Source organism: Manduca sexta, chromosome 1 (assembly GCF_014839805.1).
Source record: "Manduca sexta isolate Smith_Timp_Sample1 chromosome 1, JHU_Msex_v1.0, whole genome shotgun sequence".
Taxonomy (NCBI): domain Eukaryota; kingdom Metazoa; phylum Arthropoda; class Insecta; order Lepidoptera; family Sphingidae; genus Manduca; species Manduca sexta.
In genome coordinates, this window is record NC_051115.1 from 645,109 (window position 1) to 663,843 (window position 18,735).

Sequence of the window (18,735 nt, forward strand, 5' to 3'; positions counted from 1 at the left end):
TACGTACTCTATTTAAAGCACTTTAGCATGCTTAAAGTTTGGTTAAACGAAGATTGATGTTTCAGCGCTGCAGTGAACTTTAGTTCTAACTTCAGATTTTGAACAAATAGTTTAAATGGACGTTCGTGTCTATAAAATACACATAAATTTTTTTTCTGATCAGAATTTAATAGTTTTTTCCTGATTCAATCTCTTTGGTTAAGACGTCCAAATACAAATTTATAAATGCATTTTAACTGGTACATTTGAGTTTCGAAAACAGTAATTTTTTTTCCTGATTAGGGTTTTCTTTGGCGTCTTAATATTGCACAATGAAAAATATGAAATATCGCTACATTTACGAGTATGAGTTCCACTGTGTCACCAATGCTGTTGAAACAGCTGGCACTCGGAAGGTCCTAATAGTTTTAAAACATTACATTTTTTTTTTGTTTATTTTTATTATCTACATTTTAAGATTGAGATGTTTGACGAAATCGTCCGTAAGAGGTTTCATTCAATGACCTTTAACAAATAGACGCGTCATAGACTAACAAAATTGCACATAAAAACAGCGCACTATTTACTATAGCCACATACTTGTACAGCCCGAGCAGCTCGCATTGATACGACCCGACCGTCGTCGGCATGACAGTCGAATAAAATGCATTTATTAGTTAAAAACAAGTTAAATAGTGCATACTTATTACTGACGTATGAAAGGAAACGTTTTTTTCATTCACAGTTGCAGTATAATTTGTACATCGTCTAAAAATACAGGAAAGCATGTTATTTAAGTTGGTAAGCCGACTATCCGCGACAGTGGTTGGAGGTTGACGACGGTGACGTGTATGACGCGTCTATTTGTAAAACGTCATTGGTTTAACCTGTATTTCGGGCCACATTGTTCCTCCACTAGTATAATGTTGGCTTAAATATATTAGTGGCATAATATGATTACAATCAAATATTCAACCAATGAGTTCTAAGATTATAGAGAGCGGATATTAGCAATATTGTCATAAAAATTTGCGCTCATGCGATGGTTACTTAATCTACCGGGAAATAGCAAAACAATGTAAAATACTTCATATTGTTTTCGTGATTTGCACGTTTTTAATGCGCATATAAGCATATTTTCTGTAAATGTGTTATTTTTGTATTAATATCTAAAGACGCTGTGACATCTTGACGGACATTTCAAATAAGAATACTTATTACCGATTAGTAATAAATTTGGAGCACAAGTTAGCTCTTGATGTTCGCTCTATAACTAACAATACTGTTTAATGTTTGATTTCAATCTAAGCAATTCATTCAACTCAATATAAGCGATGATAAATAGGAATTTACCATCCCTGATTGAATTGAATGACTGATTACATATCGCATAGGAATGCGATTGAACTGTCAGTTTGAAAGCTATGGAAATGTGGCACATTCAAGTTTTTTTTTTTTTTAAATCTTTATTTAAGCAGCGTGGTCGTTACATTTAAGTTTACACCGATGTTTGCTACAACTCATCCGCCCCTTTCAGACCACTCTCCGTAGACTTCACACACCTTTGAAATTCCTATAGAGAACTTCTCAGATGTGCAGGTTTCCTCACGATGTTTTCCTTCACCGTTAAAGCGAACGATAAATTCACAAAGAATACACACATGATTTTAGAAAAGTCAGAGGTGTGTGTCCTTGGGATTTGAACCTGCGGACATTCGTCTCGGCAGTCTGTTCCACACCCAACTAGGCTATCGTCTAGTACTAACTACATATTACGAACAGTAATATGTAGTTATTTTCGAATAATTTCTTTAAAAGATCAATTTAATGTCTTTTTGGATATTTTAAACAACCAAAATGTTCCTTGCTATATGTTTTAATAGTGTTGGGTGCAAATAAAAATGATGCGTACTTTAGGATGGGTCCCTCCCGTGACCATGAAGGCTGTAAAGTCGAGATTAAATTCAAATATAAAAACCGCAATAAATCCGAAAAATGGTTTCACTGTAGATTTATTTGTAATTTTGTTTCTATTATATTTATTTTAATTGCTAACTTATAATGGATAGTTAGGAACATAATTATCAAAATTTCACTAATAAAGAAAGGTATTAGTACATTCTACTGTCCAAAAATTCATTTTATTGACGTGTTTTCAAAGACAGCTATCACAAAGGTCATCCAGAATAATCCAGATACATAAAATCAGTAAAATAGTTTGATTTTAGACACACATCACGCATTTATCCCCAAAGGGGAATATACAGACGCCACCAGAGCACCCACATTTCGCCAAGTGTGTTCCGTCCCATGATGTGATATAGCGAGCCTATCACATCGGGCACGAATTCCTGACTCCGGGTTGTTACTGAGCAGAAAAACCCAAATATCACTTTTCCCAGATTCGAACCCAGGAGCTCAGAGCGCTGCCGTACCACACATGCAGTACAACTACACAATTTAGGCAGTCTAGTTTGATTTTGATGGTTTATTAAACGCCTCTGTTGGTAAATAAGTTAAATATGCAATACAAACAGCATTTAGTTATAGTAAAATGAACTTTGCACATGATTTTTCCTGTGATTACTCACTCGTTACGTGCGTCACAAAAGATTAACCTGCCCACTATGTTCCGAGAAATCATTGATTTTAAGGTATCGTATGATGGTACCAAAGTCCTCTCTACATTTCTGTCTAATTATTGTTTGTTTACCCACATTTTTATTATCTCTGTTTCGTTTTTATTTTACACCAGCGGCCCGCCCCGGCTTCGCACGGGTGCAATGCTGATACTAAATACACTACAGAAAAACTGTGAACGTTGTATATAAAAACATAGCGGCCCGCTCTGGCTTCGCACGGGTATAACATAACAAAATAACAGTATTTCTCCACTATTTAATGGATGTTATTATACATATAAACCTTCCTCTTGAATCACTCTATCTATTAAAAAAAAACCGCATCGAAATCCGTTGCGTAGTTTTAAAGATTTAAGCATACATAGGGACATAGGGACAGAGAAAGCGACTTTGTTTTATACTATGTAGTGATCACCTTTAGGAGCTATATTAATCTTAGTTTTGAACATTGTTTCTCAGTAAGTGATTTATGTATATAATTCTTAATGAGAAATAAAGCTCTTCTTAAACCTAACATTGTAGCCAAAACTCGAGAACAGTCTAATACGAGAGAGTGGAGACCAATTGTTATGTCTTTTTATTGCTTTGAATGACGAGACGAGCTTGCCGTTCGCCTGACGATAAGCGATACGACCGATAAACAGTAGAAACACCAACACCTTGAAATACAAAGTATTGTTTGGTATTCCACTGCGGTCGCCATCCTCAGACATGAGATTTCAAGTCTCATTATGTCCAGTAGTTACACTGGCTACAATGTTTAAACCGGAACACATCAGTGACTATACACTGCTGCTTGGCAAACATAGACATTGCGGTGGTACCTATCCAGGCGGACTCTCACATATGAGAGACCTACCACCAGTAATTCACACTTGATATGTCTTGACATACAGACAGACGGACAACAAAGAACGTACAGTAGAAACCGGTTATAACGACTCCGGTTATAGCGATGCACCGGTTATAACGACTACATTGTAAGGTCCCTTTAAATAAATGCATATAAAAAGAGTATCGTTTATAACGACTATCGGATATAGCATCCAGATACGGTGGCCCCTTCAATCTCGCTATAACCGGTTTTTACTGTATAAAGATTCCTTTTCATATACAGAATACTAAAAATGAGTAGTTATTTATCATTCCTATGTCATGGGATGCAATATACTCGGCGAAAAGTGAGTAGATTAGTTCCACCTCTGCCTATGCCTTCGCGATAAAGGCTTGAGTGTGTGATAATTAGTATTATCTGTTATCGGAATCAGCAATACCATTTGATAAGGGACATTTTATAAGGGTTTGGGTTAACCTTGATTAAATACAGATAATGTAGTTTTATTTTGGCACATTGTCGGTTAATTATGTGATCTGTAAAAGTAACAGTTAAAAGCCGTTAGATTTGCTAAACTACAAACGTCGCGAAATATATACTAGTTTTTGCTCGAGGCTTTGCTTTTGAGACTTTTTGAGACTTTCCCGTCCTCACACCCACCACTACAACTCCTGTAAGGATCAGCAGTGGCATTGTATGACACTGAGCGGTGAAGCTCGCCAAGTCTCAGGGAACACTAATATGTCATTATCCCGCAACGATAATCAAATAGATAGGGAGAAGTTGGAAATATTAATTGTCCACTTCCTTCATAGCAACGCAAACAAAATCATGATCTAAGGAGGCTTTTTAACCTCAAGGATAGGGACGTTTACAGCTAGATAAGCTAGTTATAAAGCACCACGGATACAATTAAAAGACAGGGTTCTAGGTACACAGTCCAGTATGTATACCTCAGAGTTGTAACAAATTAAGGCCTATAAGGAACTCGCGAACATTTCCCTTCCTTCTCCGCACTGCCCATCCTAAGATAGTCCCTTATTCTTCTTCAACTTTTCCTTCCTATTTTCCTCCAGGGCCTTCTAGTACCCCATTAGTTTTTCCCCCGGTGTTAACTGCGAGGTCTGTATCTTCCACTCAATGCTTGGCATGTTAGCCGGCGAACATAACAGCTACATGACAATTAAATGACATTACGCGTGTCACGGAAAAATAACCTTATTATGTAATACATAATAAGGTTATATTCCCGTGACAATGTCATGTAGCTGTCATGTTAGCCGGCTAACATTCCAATGGCAAATGGGATAAAAAGCCTTGGCTTCAAACCAAAATGTATCTTATCATTTAAACGGTGATTTCAGACCAGTCTGTTACCTTTGTCTTTATCGTGGTCGTTACGTAGGTTATTACCGACTTAATATTATCTGTTTTATCAACTAGATACTTGCTAAACTGATATTATTTACTGATGATAGGTCTCATATGTGAGAGACCGCCTGGGTAGGAACCACAGCGATGTCTATTTCTGCCGCCAGGAGTGTGTAGTCACTGTTGTGTTCCGGTTTGAACATTGTAGCTACTGGTCATAAGACTTAACATATGTCTCAGGATGGCGAGCGCAGTGGAATACCAAACAATACTTTGTGATTCAAGGTATTGGTGTTTCTACTGTTTATCGATCGTATCGCTTACCGTCAGGCGAACGGCAAGCTTGTCTCGTCATTCAAAGGATAAAAAAATGTTAAATAATGAGCGTCCACATTGGATCCGTTACTTTTTTTTAAATCATCTTCCTTTCTTTTTCTGTCTACCTCTACTTCGTTTCATGTCTTGGGTACCATTCGGATAGTATTTTAGTCCATTTCTTGTTCTCTTAACATATGACCTGCCCATTTCCATTTTAATTGTACATATTCAGTTTTACGTACAAACCTATTTTAGCGTTAAGAGGTGGATAAGAATTGCTAAAATATCTGTCAAAAACATCACCGGTGCCTAGTTTAAACCTTAAGAGGCAAGATGGCGGGTTTTGACTTACAGCTGATCGAGTAAATGTGTTTTAACTTAGCATTGTGAAATTTTTATAAGACTGATATTGTTTTTCCTGAATTTCAAGATAACATTTATTCACAAAATTCAATGTCACAAAACATTAATAATAAATATTTAGCGTCAACAAGTCGATAACAATTCTATATTATCACTATGATTAGCTCTTAAGATTTCATATCGTACCACGCCTTCTTTACCTGATTGTTGCTTGTGTCAGGGGCATGAGGTGGGGAGGGATATTATACCCCCTTAAATCCCGAAGCAGCGATAGCTTAGTTGGTTGTGGAACGGACTACCGAGACGAATGCCCGCAGGTTCAAATCCCAAACACACCTCTGACTTTTCTAAAAAAATATGTGTATATTCTTTGTCAATTATCGCTTGCTTTAACAGTGAAGGAAAATATCGCGAGGAAACCTGCATACCTGACAAATTCTGTATTAGAAATTTTTCGAGGGTGTGTGAAGTCTACCCGCACTACAGCGTGGTGGACTAAGGCCCATTCCCTCTCAGTAGTAGAGGAGGCCCGTGCCGGACAGTGGGACAGTATATAATATAGGGCTGATATTATTATATAAATCCCGAATATGGTATTTGACTTTGTTTGATTTTGCGTATTTTTATATGTAACAGCAATTAGTAAAAAAAGAAATTCTGTGAAAACAGCATTAAAATTCGATAAGAAATGAGTAATGGAAATTTTAAATATTACTGCGTCCAGGAGTGGGGATATCGCTCCATCTCTTTCTTTCGCACGCGTCGTAATGTCCGCTGACGTCACATGCGAGTACTTCGTCTCTTCTGTTTTTTGACACTCGCCCCTACTACCTAATTTCAATGGCTTATAACTTGTAGATTATTCACCAGATTTAAATGATTTCTTCTGTTTTATAATATATGTGACGTACATATTTAATAAAAGTTATAAATTAAAAGAAGTAAAATATTGCTTGCTACTCCGCCCGCGTGAAAAATTTTTTCCGTGATAACAGACTCGCTTTATATTTTTCCGGGTTTTTGTTTGTTTGTTTGAACGTGTTAAACTCAAAAACTACTTAACGGATTTTGATTAAATTTGGTATGGAGATAGTTTAAGACCCTGGGAAGGACATAGGCTACTTTCTATCCCAGGACCTTTATCCCGGACAACTCCATCACGCGAGCAAAGACATGAGCAAAAGCTAGTTCCTTGATAAAATCGTGTTCTGATAATTAGGAACACAACAAAAAAGGAATCAAGTCAAGCCATTCAAGCTGTTTTCAAGCGATAAAACTCTTACATATACATGTGACAAATAATTTTTATTTACTGAGATTCCTGCGCCGATCGGACTGTCAAAAACGTAATTTTTTTATTTTGTATAATGAAATGATGTAAGACTAACTTTTTAATTTCAATTTGGCCAATACCTCAATCCGTAAATTTTGAATAATTTATTAATAATGGTAGATATTAACATTAACAGCCAAATACCCTAAACCGATCGTGACTTTGAAGGCTGCTCTTCGAAAGAGGAGTAACAACAAAACAAATTCTACGCGAAAAATCAATTAGGCAAATTTATTTTAATGTCAAACTCTCGCGCGAACATAAAATACATGTTAATTAACTTTTGTTTTGTAATTTCGTTCAGTTCGAAAACGATTTGTTCCTTGTGTTCACTTTGATCTCAAGGTCTACACTATGGTCGTTCATAGACGTTAAACTATTAATTATTTATTAGAAGCATAAATTAAAGAGTAAACATAAAGTACAAATAATGAGTGCATACTGCAAATACTACATACGTAATTAAATAACCACGTCATTTCCGACGCAAGCGACTGTATAATTAGTTCTATCTTAATATTATCGCTTTTGTATTCTGACGCGGTAAAATGATCCCTCTATACCTGATGGTAAGTGGATTGGGGTCCAATAGAATGTCGACTGACGAGAACTGATTACCCCTTAGTAATACAATTATCGCCGCTGTTAGCCTAGTTGGGTGTGGAACGGACTGCGAAGACGAATGTCCGCAGGTTCAAATCCCAAGGGCACACACCTCTGACTTTTCTAAAAAATCATGTGAATTTATCGTTCCCTTTAACGGTGAAGGAAAACATCGTGAGGAAACCTGCACATCTGAGAAGGAATAGGAATTTCGAAGGTGTGTGAAGTCTACCAATCCGCACTAGGCCAGCGTGGTGGACTAAGGCCTAATCCCTCTCAGTAGTAGAGGAGGCCCGTGCTCAGCAGTGGGCGAGTATATAATACAGGGCTGATATTATTATTGTTATTAATACAATTATGCCTTTTGGAACTGGATATACACAGGCTGATCCCGGAACGCTCACGTGGGCCACTATGGCGGGTTGTAACACCTAGTACGGTGGTATTCGGGCAGATATAAAATATGCTACCACCAGCAAATCTTTTAATGGATTAAGAACATGTCTGTAGGTGAATAAAGGAATACCTTTTAGCCGAATTTCGGTCACGGCAGCCAATCTCAATGGAGATCAGCTTGGCACACACAAATGTGTGCGCTATATACAGGTGCCTGCCTCGGTGGCGTAGTTGTATTGCATGTCCGGTACAAGAGCGCTCTGAGGCCCTGGGTTCGAATCCCGGGTCGGGCAAAGTGATATTTGGGTTTTTCTGCTCAGTATCAGCCCGGAGTCTGGAATTTGTGCCCGTTATGGCGATAGGCTCGCATATCACATCATGGGACGGAACACACTTGGCGAAAAGTGGGTGCCCTAGTTGCGCCTCTGCATACCCCTTCGGGGATAAAATGCGTGATGTTATGTTATGTATATACAGGTGCACTTTCTGTTCCTTCACTCTCATACTGCCGTGCTAAGCGCGAAAGCGGTATGTCAGGGAAACCTTATTTCGAGATAATCGAAGTTTTGTAAATATAGTTTTATAGTTTTGTATGTAAAACTGAGACAGAAACTCTTCTAAAGTTTTTTTTAACAAGTCTAAACAAGATATCGTTATTTAGGTAAGTTCATTGAATGGGTATTTCTTTAAGCTATCTGACGACATAAAAATCAAGATTTTGTTTTTTTTTTGAGATAACGCTTTTGAGCTTAGCACGGCAGCATAGTCCGATGAGATTATGAGAGTGAAGGAACAGCCAGTCATTTTACATTTGCGTGTAAATAATTTGATGCTACCCAGATGACGAATGAATTGGAATGGGTGTACCATAGACTTATTTTATCTGTAGTTTCATCAGTACCGGATTTATATTTTTATGAGTGTAGGCCACTTTATTTCCCTCGCCCTATGTAGATAGGTTTATGTATGTAGGTTTCTAAAATACTTAATAATTTTCTATTTGTTTGTATTATGGAAGGCACTAAAGTTAAATAAACGAATGATTAATTAAATCGAGTGAGCGTCTTCTGAAATCTGCCGCTCCTAAGAGGCTGCCGCTCATAGGCCTCGGCCTATACAGCCTATTTACAAATCCAGGAGTGGGTTTCATTCATGTCATTCTAGAATTAATGAAGACTCATGGAAACGAACGAACACTACAACAGTCATATTAATAAAAAAAACTCTGTAAAATTTACGAGGAGCCTTGCGTCAGCTGTTAAAACACCTGGTTAGAGGCATGCTAAAAATAGATGATAATATCGATTATTGTTACAATGCTTATCGATTAAAAAATGTGTTAAGTTGATTAACGTAGTTGACGACTTTTTGTAAATACTTTTATCAAAAATGTATTTTTTTTAAATCTATCGGAAAAAGAATTTTCAAAATTCACGCAATAATCAATAAGTTATAAAGCTTTGAAATTTGGTGGAAAGGGAGGCTGTCGAATTACCGTAATATTGAAATGTGACGTCACAGTGCCACCGGCCATAACACTGCGTGAGTGAGAAAAGGACAGCGATAACCCCACCACGCCCCTACTTTTGCTCACAACAATATTTCAAATATGAATAACTGCTTTATTTTTCAACCAATTTTGTTGCCGATTTCACAGAACATTTTCTTATTATTTTTACATGTCATTAACTAAATCAAACATAAGAAACTACTCTATTATCTCCTCTTATTAGCAAGATAATAGCGGCGATAGCCTAGTTGGGTGTGGAACGGACTGCCGAGACGAATGTCCGCAGGTTCAAATCCCAAATGCACACACCTCTGACTTTTCTAAAAAAAATATGTGTGTATTCTTTGTAAATTATCGCTTGCTTTAACGGTGAAGGAAAACATCGTGAGGAAACCTGCATATCTGAGAAGTTCATTATAGGGATATTCGCGGGTGCGTGAAGTCTACCAATCCGCACTACAGCGTGGTGGACTAAGGCCTAATCCCTCTCAGTGGTAGAGGAAGCCCTTGCCCAGCAGTGGGACATATAATACAGGGCTGATATTTTTATGTAGTACCTACTATAGTGTGTAGATGCAGATATACCTCTGAAAATAATCTTAGCGGCCATGGTTAGGACAAACAAATATGGCAGTATTTCCATCACATTAATAGGTAAACAGTCGCCAGTACGTTCGTATGACATAATTCCCATGGTTCTAGGTCGGCTTGGTAATTATTTGCACGCAATCCCTGCTATTGAAGTCTTGTTGTTCCACATTTCAAAGGCGATAGCCTAGTTGAGAATGGAATGGAGCGAGACGAATTCAGGTTCAAATCTTAAGACATACCTATCTGATTTTTTAATTTATGTGCTAATAGGTTTTGATAGCGGCACCGCACTCATGAAGTTATTCCGGAATAAAAGTCCCGCAATATATTTTCACCGAATCAGAAATAGCCTATATGCTATTCCAGACTATAATCTATCTCTGTGCCAAATTTCATCGTAATCCGTTGGTTAGTTTTTGAGTTTATCGCATTCAGACAAGCAGACAGATGGGGCGGGGACTTTGTTTTATAATATATTTTTTAGAACTTTTTAAGAGGAACAATTCCGTCATACTTGATTGTTGCGTAACTTTAACTGTTTACGCAGCGCACGCAAAGCTCTCAAAAGAAACAAATTTTCTAAATTTTTGTAACATTTTTCATTGAAGTTCCGCTCCTATTGGTTATAGCATAATGTTATATATCCTACAGCCTTCCTTGATAAATGTGCTATCCAACACTAAAAGTATTTTTCAATTCGAACCAGTAGCTCCAGAGATTAGCGCGTTCAAACAAAATCTTCAGCTTTATATAATAGTATAGAGTAAGTACAGATATTAGTTACAGTTGACCCGACAGAGATATTTGGGTTTTTCTGCTCAGTATCAGCCCGGAGTCTGTAATTTGTGCCCGATATAGCGATAGGCTCGCCCCCTATCACATCATGGGACGGAACATACTTGGCGAAAAGTGGGTGCCCTAGTTGCGCCTCTGCATACCCCTTCGGGGATAAAATGCGTGATGTTATGTATGTATTTATGACCCAACAGACGTTGTCCCGTATTAACTATGAATTTGCAGCGCGCATTCTGTCGATCGCTGACAGTTATTTCAAACAATTGACAATTATATACAATTAATATTTTCGTTAAGTTTTCTTAATTTTGCCACGCAATTTTTTTGAATTTTTTCTTTCATAACAACCCTCTCCTGACAATAACAAACACAACAAAACAACACTGAAATCGGCCCAGCCGTTCACGCGTGATGGCGTGATTAAGGGAAATAGGGATTAATCTTATATAGATTATTATATCATGTTTTATCCACTACCTTCTCTCGTTGTACCTACCTACTTTAGTCTCTAAAGGTTGACTAGTAGAAAACACTCGGCATTAAGTCCGCTTTTATATTTTTTGTATATTTTTACTGGCGGTAGGTCTCCCATATATGAGCGTCCGCCTGAGTAGGTCTAATTCTGTCAAGTAGCAGTGTGTAGTCACTGTTGTGTTCCGGCTTGAACATTGTAGCCAGTGTAACTACTGGACATAATGAGACTTAACATCTCATGTCTCAGTGCGAGCGCAGTGGAATACCAAACAAAATTAAAGTAATTAAAGGTGTTGGATGGTGTTTCTACTGGTTATGGGCGGTCGTATCGCATACCATGAGGCGAACGGCAAGCTCGTCTCGTCATTCAAGCAATAAAAAAAAATGTAATAATGTACTTACTTAAGTACCTAATGTGATTTCGTAAATTTTCAAAATCCTTAAATTATGTAATCTACAAATTATAGACAGATAAATACATACCTACGTGACCGAAAGATTTTGATAATGTTGGCGGATTATTTTCTGATCAATTTTTTTATCAATCCATCGAAAATAAATGAAATGAATATTCCCTAATTAACACTTTAATCACGGCTCTGGTGTCACTGTTCACTATTTTTCTACATCTTGGTTTCAATCCTTATGTCAAATAAATGTCATAAAAAATTTACGCATTCCATTTGACCGTACCTATCTTATTAAAATAAAAATATTTTATTTAGGCATTATACACACAATTTAAATAAATATTAAACTTACATTTAATTATTTGAATTAATGCAACATTTGTTTACAATAAAATTTATGCCTGCCATCTATCCGTCAATAAGAAAACAATAATATTTTTTACATAAACAGGTCGATAGATGGCGTTGGCGTTAAATCCTTTATCGATTTTTATCAAATTGAGAAACAGCGCAAATATATACTTTTATCAGACAGAATTGCCTTTTAAGTACAAATAAAATAGACGTTATCTATTTTTTCGCGTTCTTCGCCAGATTGGGTTGAAATTTTGTACACATGAAGCATGAAATATGTGATAAAGTCAATTTACACAACACGCATAAAGATGATAATTTTTTGTTCAAACAAATGAATGACAATCCGCTCGTTGGATAAAATAAGTGTCTACAATCAATATTAAAACAACTGGAATCTTAAATTGCGGAGTACTGTGTGGCACAACTTTGCACAGTGCACTCGTCCATTTGAGATATCTTGTTTTTAGTCTCATATCCAGTAATTGTAAAGATGCTATACGTTGCTAATATTGAAACAGCCTAGTTAATGACTTGTTAGGCCTGAAGAAACGCTATGAACTTGTTTCTAAAGATATTGCTAAGTAAAATATTTGGTCGAAGCAACTGTTTCATAATAATTATGTAAACGTTAAATATTGACAGTTTTGGCGCGTTACGTAGCGGCCCCTTGTTACTTAAGTCTGACAGCTAGCTCACGGATGGTTATAAAAAATATAACATTTTTTTTATATGTACGTGCAAAGTCACCCTACTGATGGTAAGTGTGGGGTCCAATATAATGTCGACTGACGAGAGATGACCCGGCAGTCGACAGAAATGCCAGCCTGTTGGAACCGGATATACACAGGCTGATTCCGGAACGCGAAACTTACGTGGGCAACTGTGGCGGGTTTTGACACCTTGTGTACGGTGTTCGCTATCTACGATATAGAATATATCCTACCAGTAAAATTCATTCATTCATATACACATTCTGTACATATACTGACCAATGATAAAAGAAGTATAGAGGATGAGTGATATGGTCACGTGACATGCGGCACATTTAATGCATAAAATGGTGCCGACTCCGCCCCTTACAATAGTGATATGCTAGTACCGAAAATTTTGTATCGACATCGAAGAATTAAGAGAGACAAACAAGCCCCAAAAAGATCAAATACGAAAGGGGTTAGGAACTACCATAATATAAATATAACAAACCATAATGTAAACAAACAAACTGAAACTGATTTATAAGTAACAATTGTTAAACAAAGCAGTACCTGTTGTGACAAACATACAGTTGTGTTTGATCTATATTTGTATGTTGCACTATTCCTTGCTAAAAATTTAAGTTACAGATTAAGATATTTATTTAATACATGATAAATGGAATAAGATAGCGTAGCCAGCAATTATTTGGTTGGTTTTATTTTATTTTATTATTATGCTCTTTGATCGAGAAACATAACTATGGTTCAGCAAACTAAAATCAATGAGCGTAAAGATGGTGGTTAAGATAATCAATTATAATAATTATTTGCAATAACAATAATATGATTATGTATCTATTTCCGTGCATGCAAAGGTTGCTCGAAACATAAGACCGCCAATTGTAAAAATATATCTTACATTTCATCTTTATGTTGTTTCTTTTATGTTTATCTATTCTTTTATGTAACAATTCTAATTTTATTCATAGCAATATATTAAAGTAATATTACTATTAGGTGAAGTATAATAATCATTACTATTTTACTTATCGGGAATATTGTTGGAAAACAACAAAAACATTATGTTTGTGTAAACAAACATAATGATTTTAATGTGTATAAATCACGCCTAAAAGGGTCCAAAGCTTAACAAACCAGATCCACATATCATTTTAATTGATAAAAACACATCCAAAAAGTAAATATACAAAGATATTTGCTAATTTTCGGTAAAAACAGTTACTAACCTATGAAAAGATATTTCGGGGTCTTTCTTGCGTGAATTCGATTTGCATCCTCTCACACAACACTGAGTCATTTTCGAAACTTAACAAATACACTAATAAACACACTGAACAATTGAGAATATGATTATATTACTTTAAATTCAATATTTATGAAGATTTGTTTACATCGTCTGACACTACATGTACTTGCTGACTAGCCCGCATAAAATGGCGTTTCTGCCGCAAGGCGGTCCCAGTGTGTTGAAGTAAACGAAATAGTGCCATATGCGAAGAAAGCAATTATTTTTGTCTCTTTTTGTTGCGTTCCAAATAAGCTTTGAGTAAAAGAGATAGACATATATATTGACAATTCTGCGTCGATTTCCCTAACATAAATATAACTTATTCATATAGCTAACTTTTGAGGCCTGTCCTCTTTATATTTAGTCATTGATACTGACTGATGAATGTTACTTCGAACGAGTCGCTGTCATACTAATATTGTAATGCGAAAGTTTGTGAGGATGGAAGTATGTATATTCTTCTTTCACGAAATAACTACTGAACGGATTTGGATGCAACTTTACAGTAATATTGGTTATACATCAGAATAACACATAAGCTACAATTTATAATGATTTTGCGTTAATTTGTCATAATATAACGAGATACATCAAGTAGGTCGGAAAAAAAATATCCTGGAAAACAACCTTCACGCGGGCGAAGCCGCGAGCAAAAGCTAGTATTTTATAAACATTTGATATCCTTATGTATTCTGGATACATAGATAGCTCCATGACTACTTATTCGGTAAAATAAGCGATAATTGACAATAACTTCGAATTGACCTACGATCGTTCGTCTCGACACTCCGTTCCATTACAAATGCTATCGACATCTATTATTGTTAATTTGTAATACACGGCGTATCTTTTGGTTATCAAGAGACCTTCAGAGCCTTGTAAAAATGTTGTAGGATAGATAAAAGCCGCGCACGAAAATAGGAAGTGTGATAACACGTATCAACGTAGGCAAGAACAATTTGGTGATATACTGTTGATAAAATAGACTGGGGAGATTGGCTGAAATAATACCAGTACTGTGTGTAGCGGCGATAGCCTAGTTGGTGTGGAACGGCCGAGACGAATGTCCGCAGATTCAAAACCCAAACACACCTCTGACTTTTAAATTAATGTGTGTATTCTGTGAATTATCGCTAGCTTTAACGGTGAAGGGGAATATAGTGAGGAAACCTGAATACCTGAGTTCTCTATAGGACTTTTGAGGGTGTGTGAATTCTGCCCGCACTACAGCGTGGTGGACTAAGGCCTAATCCTTCTCAGTAGTAGAAGTCCGTGCAGCAGTGGGACTGTGTATAATACAGGGCTGATATTAATTTATAATAGTCCTGTATAAGCTAAGCCACTGCTGCTGGCAACTTCTAATGGGTTTAGCTCATCCTCCACGCTTGCCTAGGGCGCCTTAAATCTGTTTTATTCATGTTAAACTTTATAATTCTTGTGCATACTCCAGCCTAACCTTAAGAGGTAGGCAAGAAGAAATTAGTGTAATTTTATGTATCCCGCAGTGGAATAAGCAATTATATCTGTCACTGATGCCAATCACGTATATTTGACGGTTTTTTTCGAATCCAAAATCTAACGAAAATATTATGAGATAGATAATAAAATACGCAGTCGCAAACACATGTATTTAGCACATACTAAGAAAAATACAAAAGGATGCAAAATGTAGCATGCAGTTTTTTTTTTTCAAATATATGAGTTTCAAATCACAACGATTCTAAAAAAGTTTCGCTTCAAAAAGGTATACTATTTTATAATTGACATTTTTGTTCACAGAAAAGCCGGAAAGTGATAAAATGTTAGAGGACGTGTTGCCGACAATGAGGAGTCTCAGTCCTGACCCCGAGGACATGGCTGACGTCAATAGGAAATTCAACAACATCCAGGTAAGTCGATTTAATAGATAAGTAATTAAGTGGCGGCAATCAGACACAAGCCGCTTCCAAAAAGTTTGTGGAATAAAAATTGTAGAACGTTTATGTCAGGCAATGGATATCTTGTAGCTGATAATGATGAAGTAAGTGGATAACTTGATAGGAACGTAGCGTTATGGTGGACGTTGAGCGGTAGAAAATAATCAGCAAATTATTGACAAAACATCGTATAGGTGTGAGTGATATAGATGCTTTAAAAAACTGGAGGTAACAAACCTTTTTCTAACCATCTTTTTCACTACAAAGTATTGTTTTTTATATAGCTCGATGTAATATGTAGCTATATTACTACACCGTAATTATATTAAACGATATACCTACCACGTTACCTTGGGCCACAGAAAAACAGTTCTGTCTTTTGACATAAATCATTACACAGATTATAATGAGCTGGTTGCCTAATTGTCGCGGGTGGACATTAGGTTGACGAATTTAATGTTTACTTATATTCATTGACGTATATTCTATAGACACGAATGTCCATATAATTTATTCTCTCATATACATAAATGTCTCTATTATGTGACTACAGAGTCATCTGTTAGTAATACGATATGTTGTCAGACTGTCACTCATCTTATGCTCATAAATAACTTATTTTATCCGAGGTAAGTCTCCTGTTGTTCACTGTTATAATCTATGGACCATCTTTATAATTAATTATTTAAAATTATTTATATTGTTAAAATAACGTGTAAGAGGTTGCTCGAGATATAAAACGGAGATTTTATTGGTAACTTATCGCTTCAAATATAATAATTACAAGAGTAATTAAATTAATCATTGCTCCTGATAAATTTTATCGAACTCCGGAAATCAAGTTTTTCTATAAAAATAAAGTACCATATAATGTCAACAGATGGCGCAAAAACAAGCGTTATGTATATTTGCTAGATTGTTCTTTACATACGGCTTAGGTAATTGGGTAATGAAATCTAAAACCTTGAAAGCGTGTTTCAAATGCCAGGTAAATGGTATTTACACTGATTGCGTCAAAAGTTTTTGTTGTCAAGTAGGTACTACAAATTAAATATAAAGGGCATATGTTAACCATGTTATTTGGTTTGCTGTGTTATGTGTTAATTTTCTATATAGTATCACGTTACAGGCAAATGTTCGTACCCATATCGTAGATTTGATATACATGTCTTCCGCACCATCTTGTGGCGAGTAGATGTAGTTTTAATATATTTAATAGTTAAGCAATTAGACACAAGATGGCAGTATTATAAAAAATACAAAATTAATTAGTTTCTGTGTTATAATACGAAATTTTAGTAAATAAGTCCTAGGAAATAATCTACGGTTACCGGTTTCTAATCGTCGCAGTTTTAAGGGCAAAGATAATGATAGGTAACCTCTCGTAATCAGCCGCCTGCTATTCTATCGGGTGCTCTGTCTCACTCTTTCGCATATCTCCATCACTTACAAACGTCATAGTGACGTGTGACCGGTGCTAGTTCGATCAGAAGTCAGTCACAGACCGAATACTGAATCGTGCGATCTTGTTTTTTTCATTTAAATAACAAATTAAATAATCATTTACTGTGTAAATCGAGGCGCAAAGTTCATAATTGCGTTCGGGTGTTGTGCGGCGGCATTCCGGGACTTTGGAAGTGTGCAGTGACAATTTGTTGGTGTAATTTGTGATTAGTGATTTTACGTATTCGTAGAAACTTTTACACGTTTCTTCGCCTATCTTCCGTTATACGAGGTAACGAAGCGTAACACAGCATCGGAGTTAATTTTTATATTATTCTGTAACCTCTATTTAAATCGACCTTGCAGGGTATACGGAAAAAAGGTTCTGTTACTTGACTCGTAACTTTAAGCGTATTTAACATTGATTATAGGGTTTCTTCGAGGTTTTCGTGTGCCATGATTACTAAATTAAACAAAATGATATCTTATCACCGAATATGTACTTTTTCACCTGTGTTACTTACAGGGTTTGCACGACCCATATTCCATCTCTGTTATTACTTAACCCTTTCTACATGTTAGAAAGAGACAACTGTAGTACTTAGTTCATGTATGGACATGCAATGGCAGTGAAAACTTAATATTTTCATTCCTTTTTATGGCTAGTTACTGGCCAATATAAAGGCGTCCATATTATTATTTTTTAAAAATAGAATCATGTTTTTTTGTTTTTATTTATTATTTTAATTGGGGATTTTCCAATTGGAATTATTAGTATCCTGTTTTGCAGTTATTTAAAAAAATATATTTTTAATTTCATTTATTAAGGTGCATAATTTGCTCTTCAATGATGTATATAAATAACTATTTAGTAAAAGTATACAATTTTGCTAACTGGCCTGATTTAAAATTACTCATAAGTCACAAATTTGAATAGAAGAAATAATTGCTTTGAACAGGCCCAAATACCAATATATTAATGTTTTGTAATTAAACTAGTGCTTCTTTACTATTTTCTTTACCGGCTATGGTTTTGAAATAGTATCCTGCTATATCTAAACTTGGGATTCCCTGACTCAAAGCATAGCTGGCATCATTTCACCAGAAGGTAGCCAGCCTAGATTCAGAAAATAAACTGTGTATTTACAGGTTGAATAATTTTGGTTGTTTATTTATTATAGCAGTATGTTGTCTCAAAATCCAATAGGTAGTCACCACACATTTCTGGGTGGTCATGCAACATCCAGGCCTCCTCTAAATATGCCCTAAGTAAGAGCATTTAGACCTTAATCCACCATACAGGGCTAGTCTAATTTACTCTAAAAATATTGAATGCTTTGTCCATTCCGAGACACATTGACACCAACAGTGTTTGAGTTCACATGTATATTGCCA

At 36.0% G+C, this 18,735-nt stretch overlaps 2 protein-coding genes across 8 annotated transcripts in view; one reads left to right on the forward strand and one right to left on the reverse strand.

Annotated features, from left to right (window-relative positions):
• Positions 1 to 11,915, reverse strand: part of LOC115451454 — a 43,072-nt gene extending 31,157 nt beyond the window's left edge. The window contains exon 1 of one of the 3 annotated variants that reach the window (XM_037442085.1): positions 11,694 to 11,912. The gene's annotated coding sequence lies outside the window, so the exon portion shown is untranslated. Of the gene's footprint in view, positions 1 to 11,693 lie in introns of all 3 variants that reach the window. The other 2 variants (XM_037442006.1, XM_037442114.1) reach the window with 2 other exon arrangements.
• Positions 1 to 18,735, forward strand: part of LOC115452605 (segmentation protein cap'n'collar) — a 160,643-nt gene that overhangs the window by 6,674 nt on the left and 135,234 nt on the right. For 3 of the 5 annotated variants that reach the window (XM_037441710.1, XM_037441748.1, XM_037441792.1), the window contains exon 1: positions 17,378 to 17,632. Coding sequence is in view for 2 of the 5 variants with exons in the window: in XM_037441895.1 (XP_037297792.1) it covers positions 15,781 to 15,870 (90 nt within the window). In the remaining 3 variants the exon portion in view is untranslated. Of the gene's footprint in view, positions 1 to 15,760; positions 15,871 to 17,377; positions 17,633 to 18,735 lie in introns of those variants that run through there. The other 2 variants (XM_037441895.1, XM_037441861.1) reach the window with 1 other exon arrangement.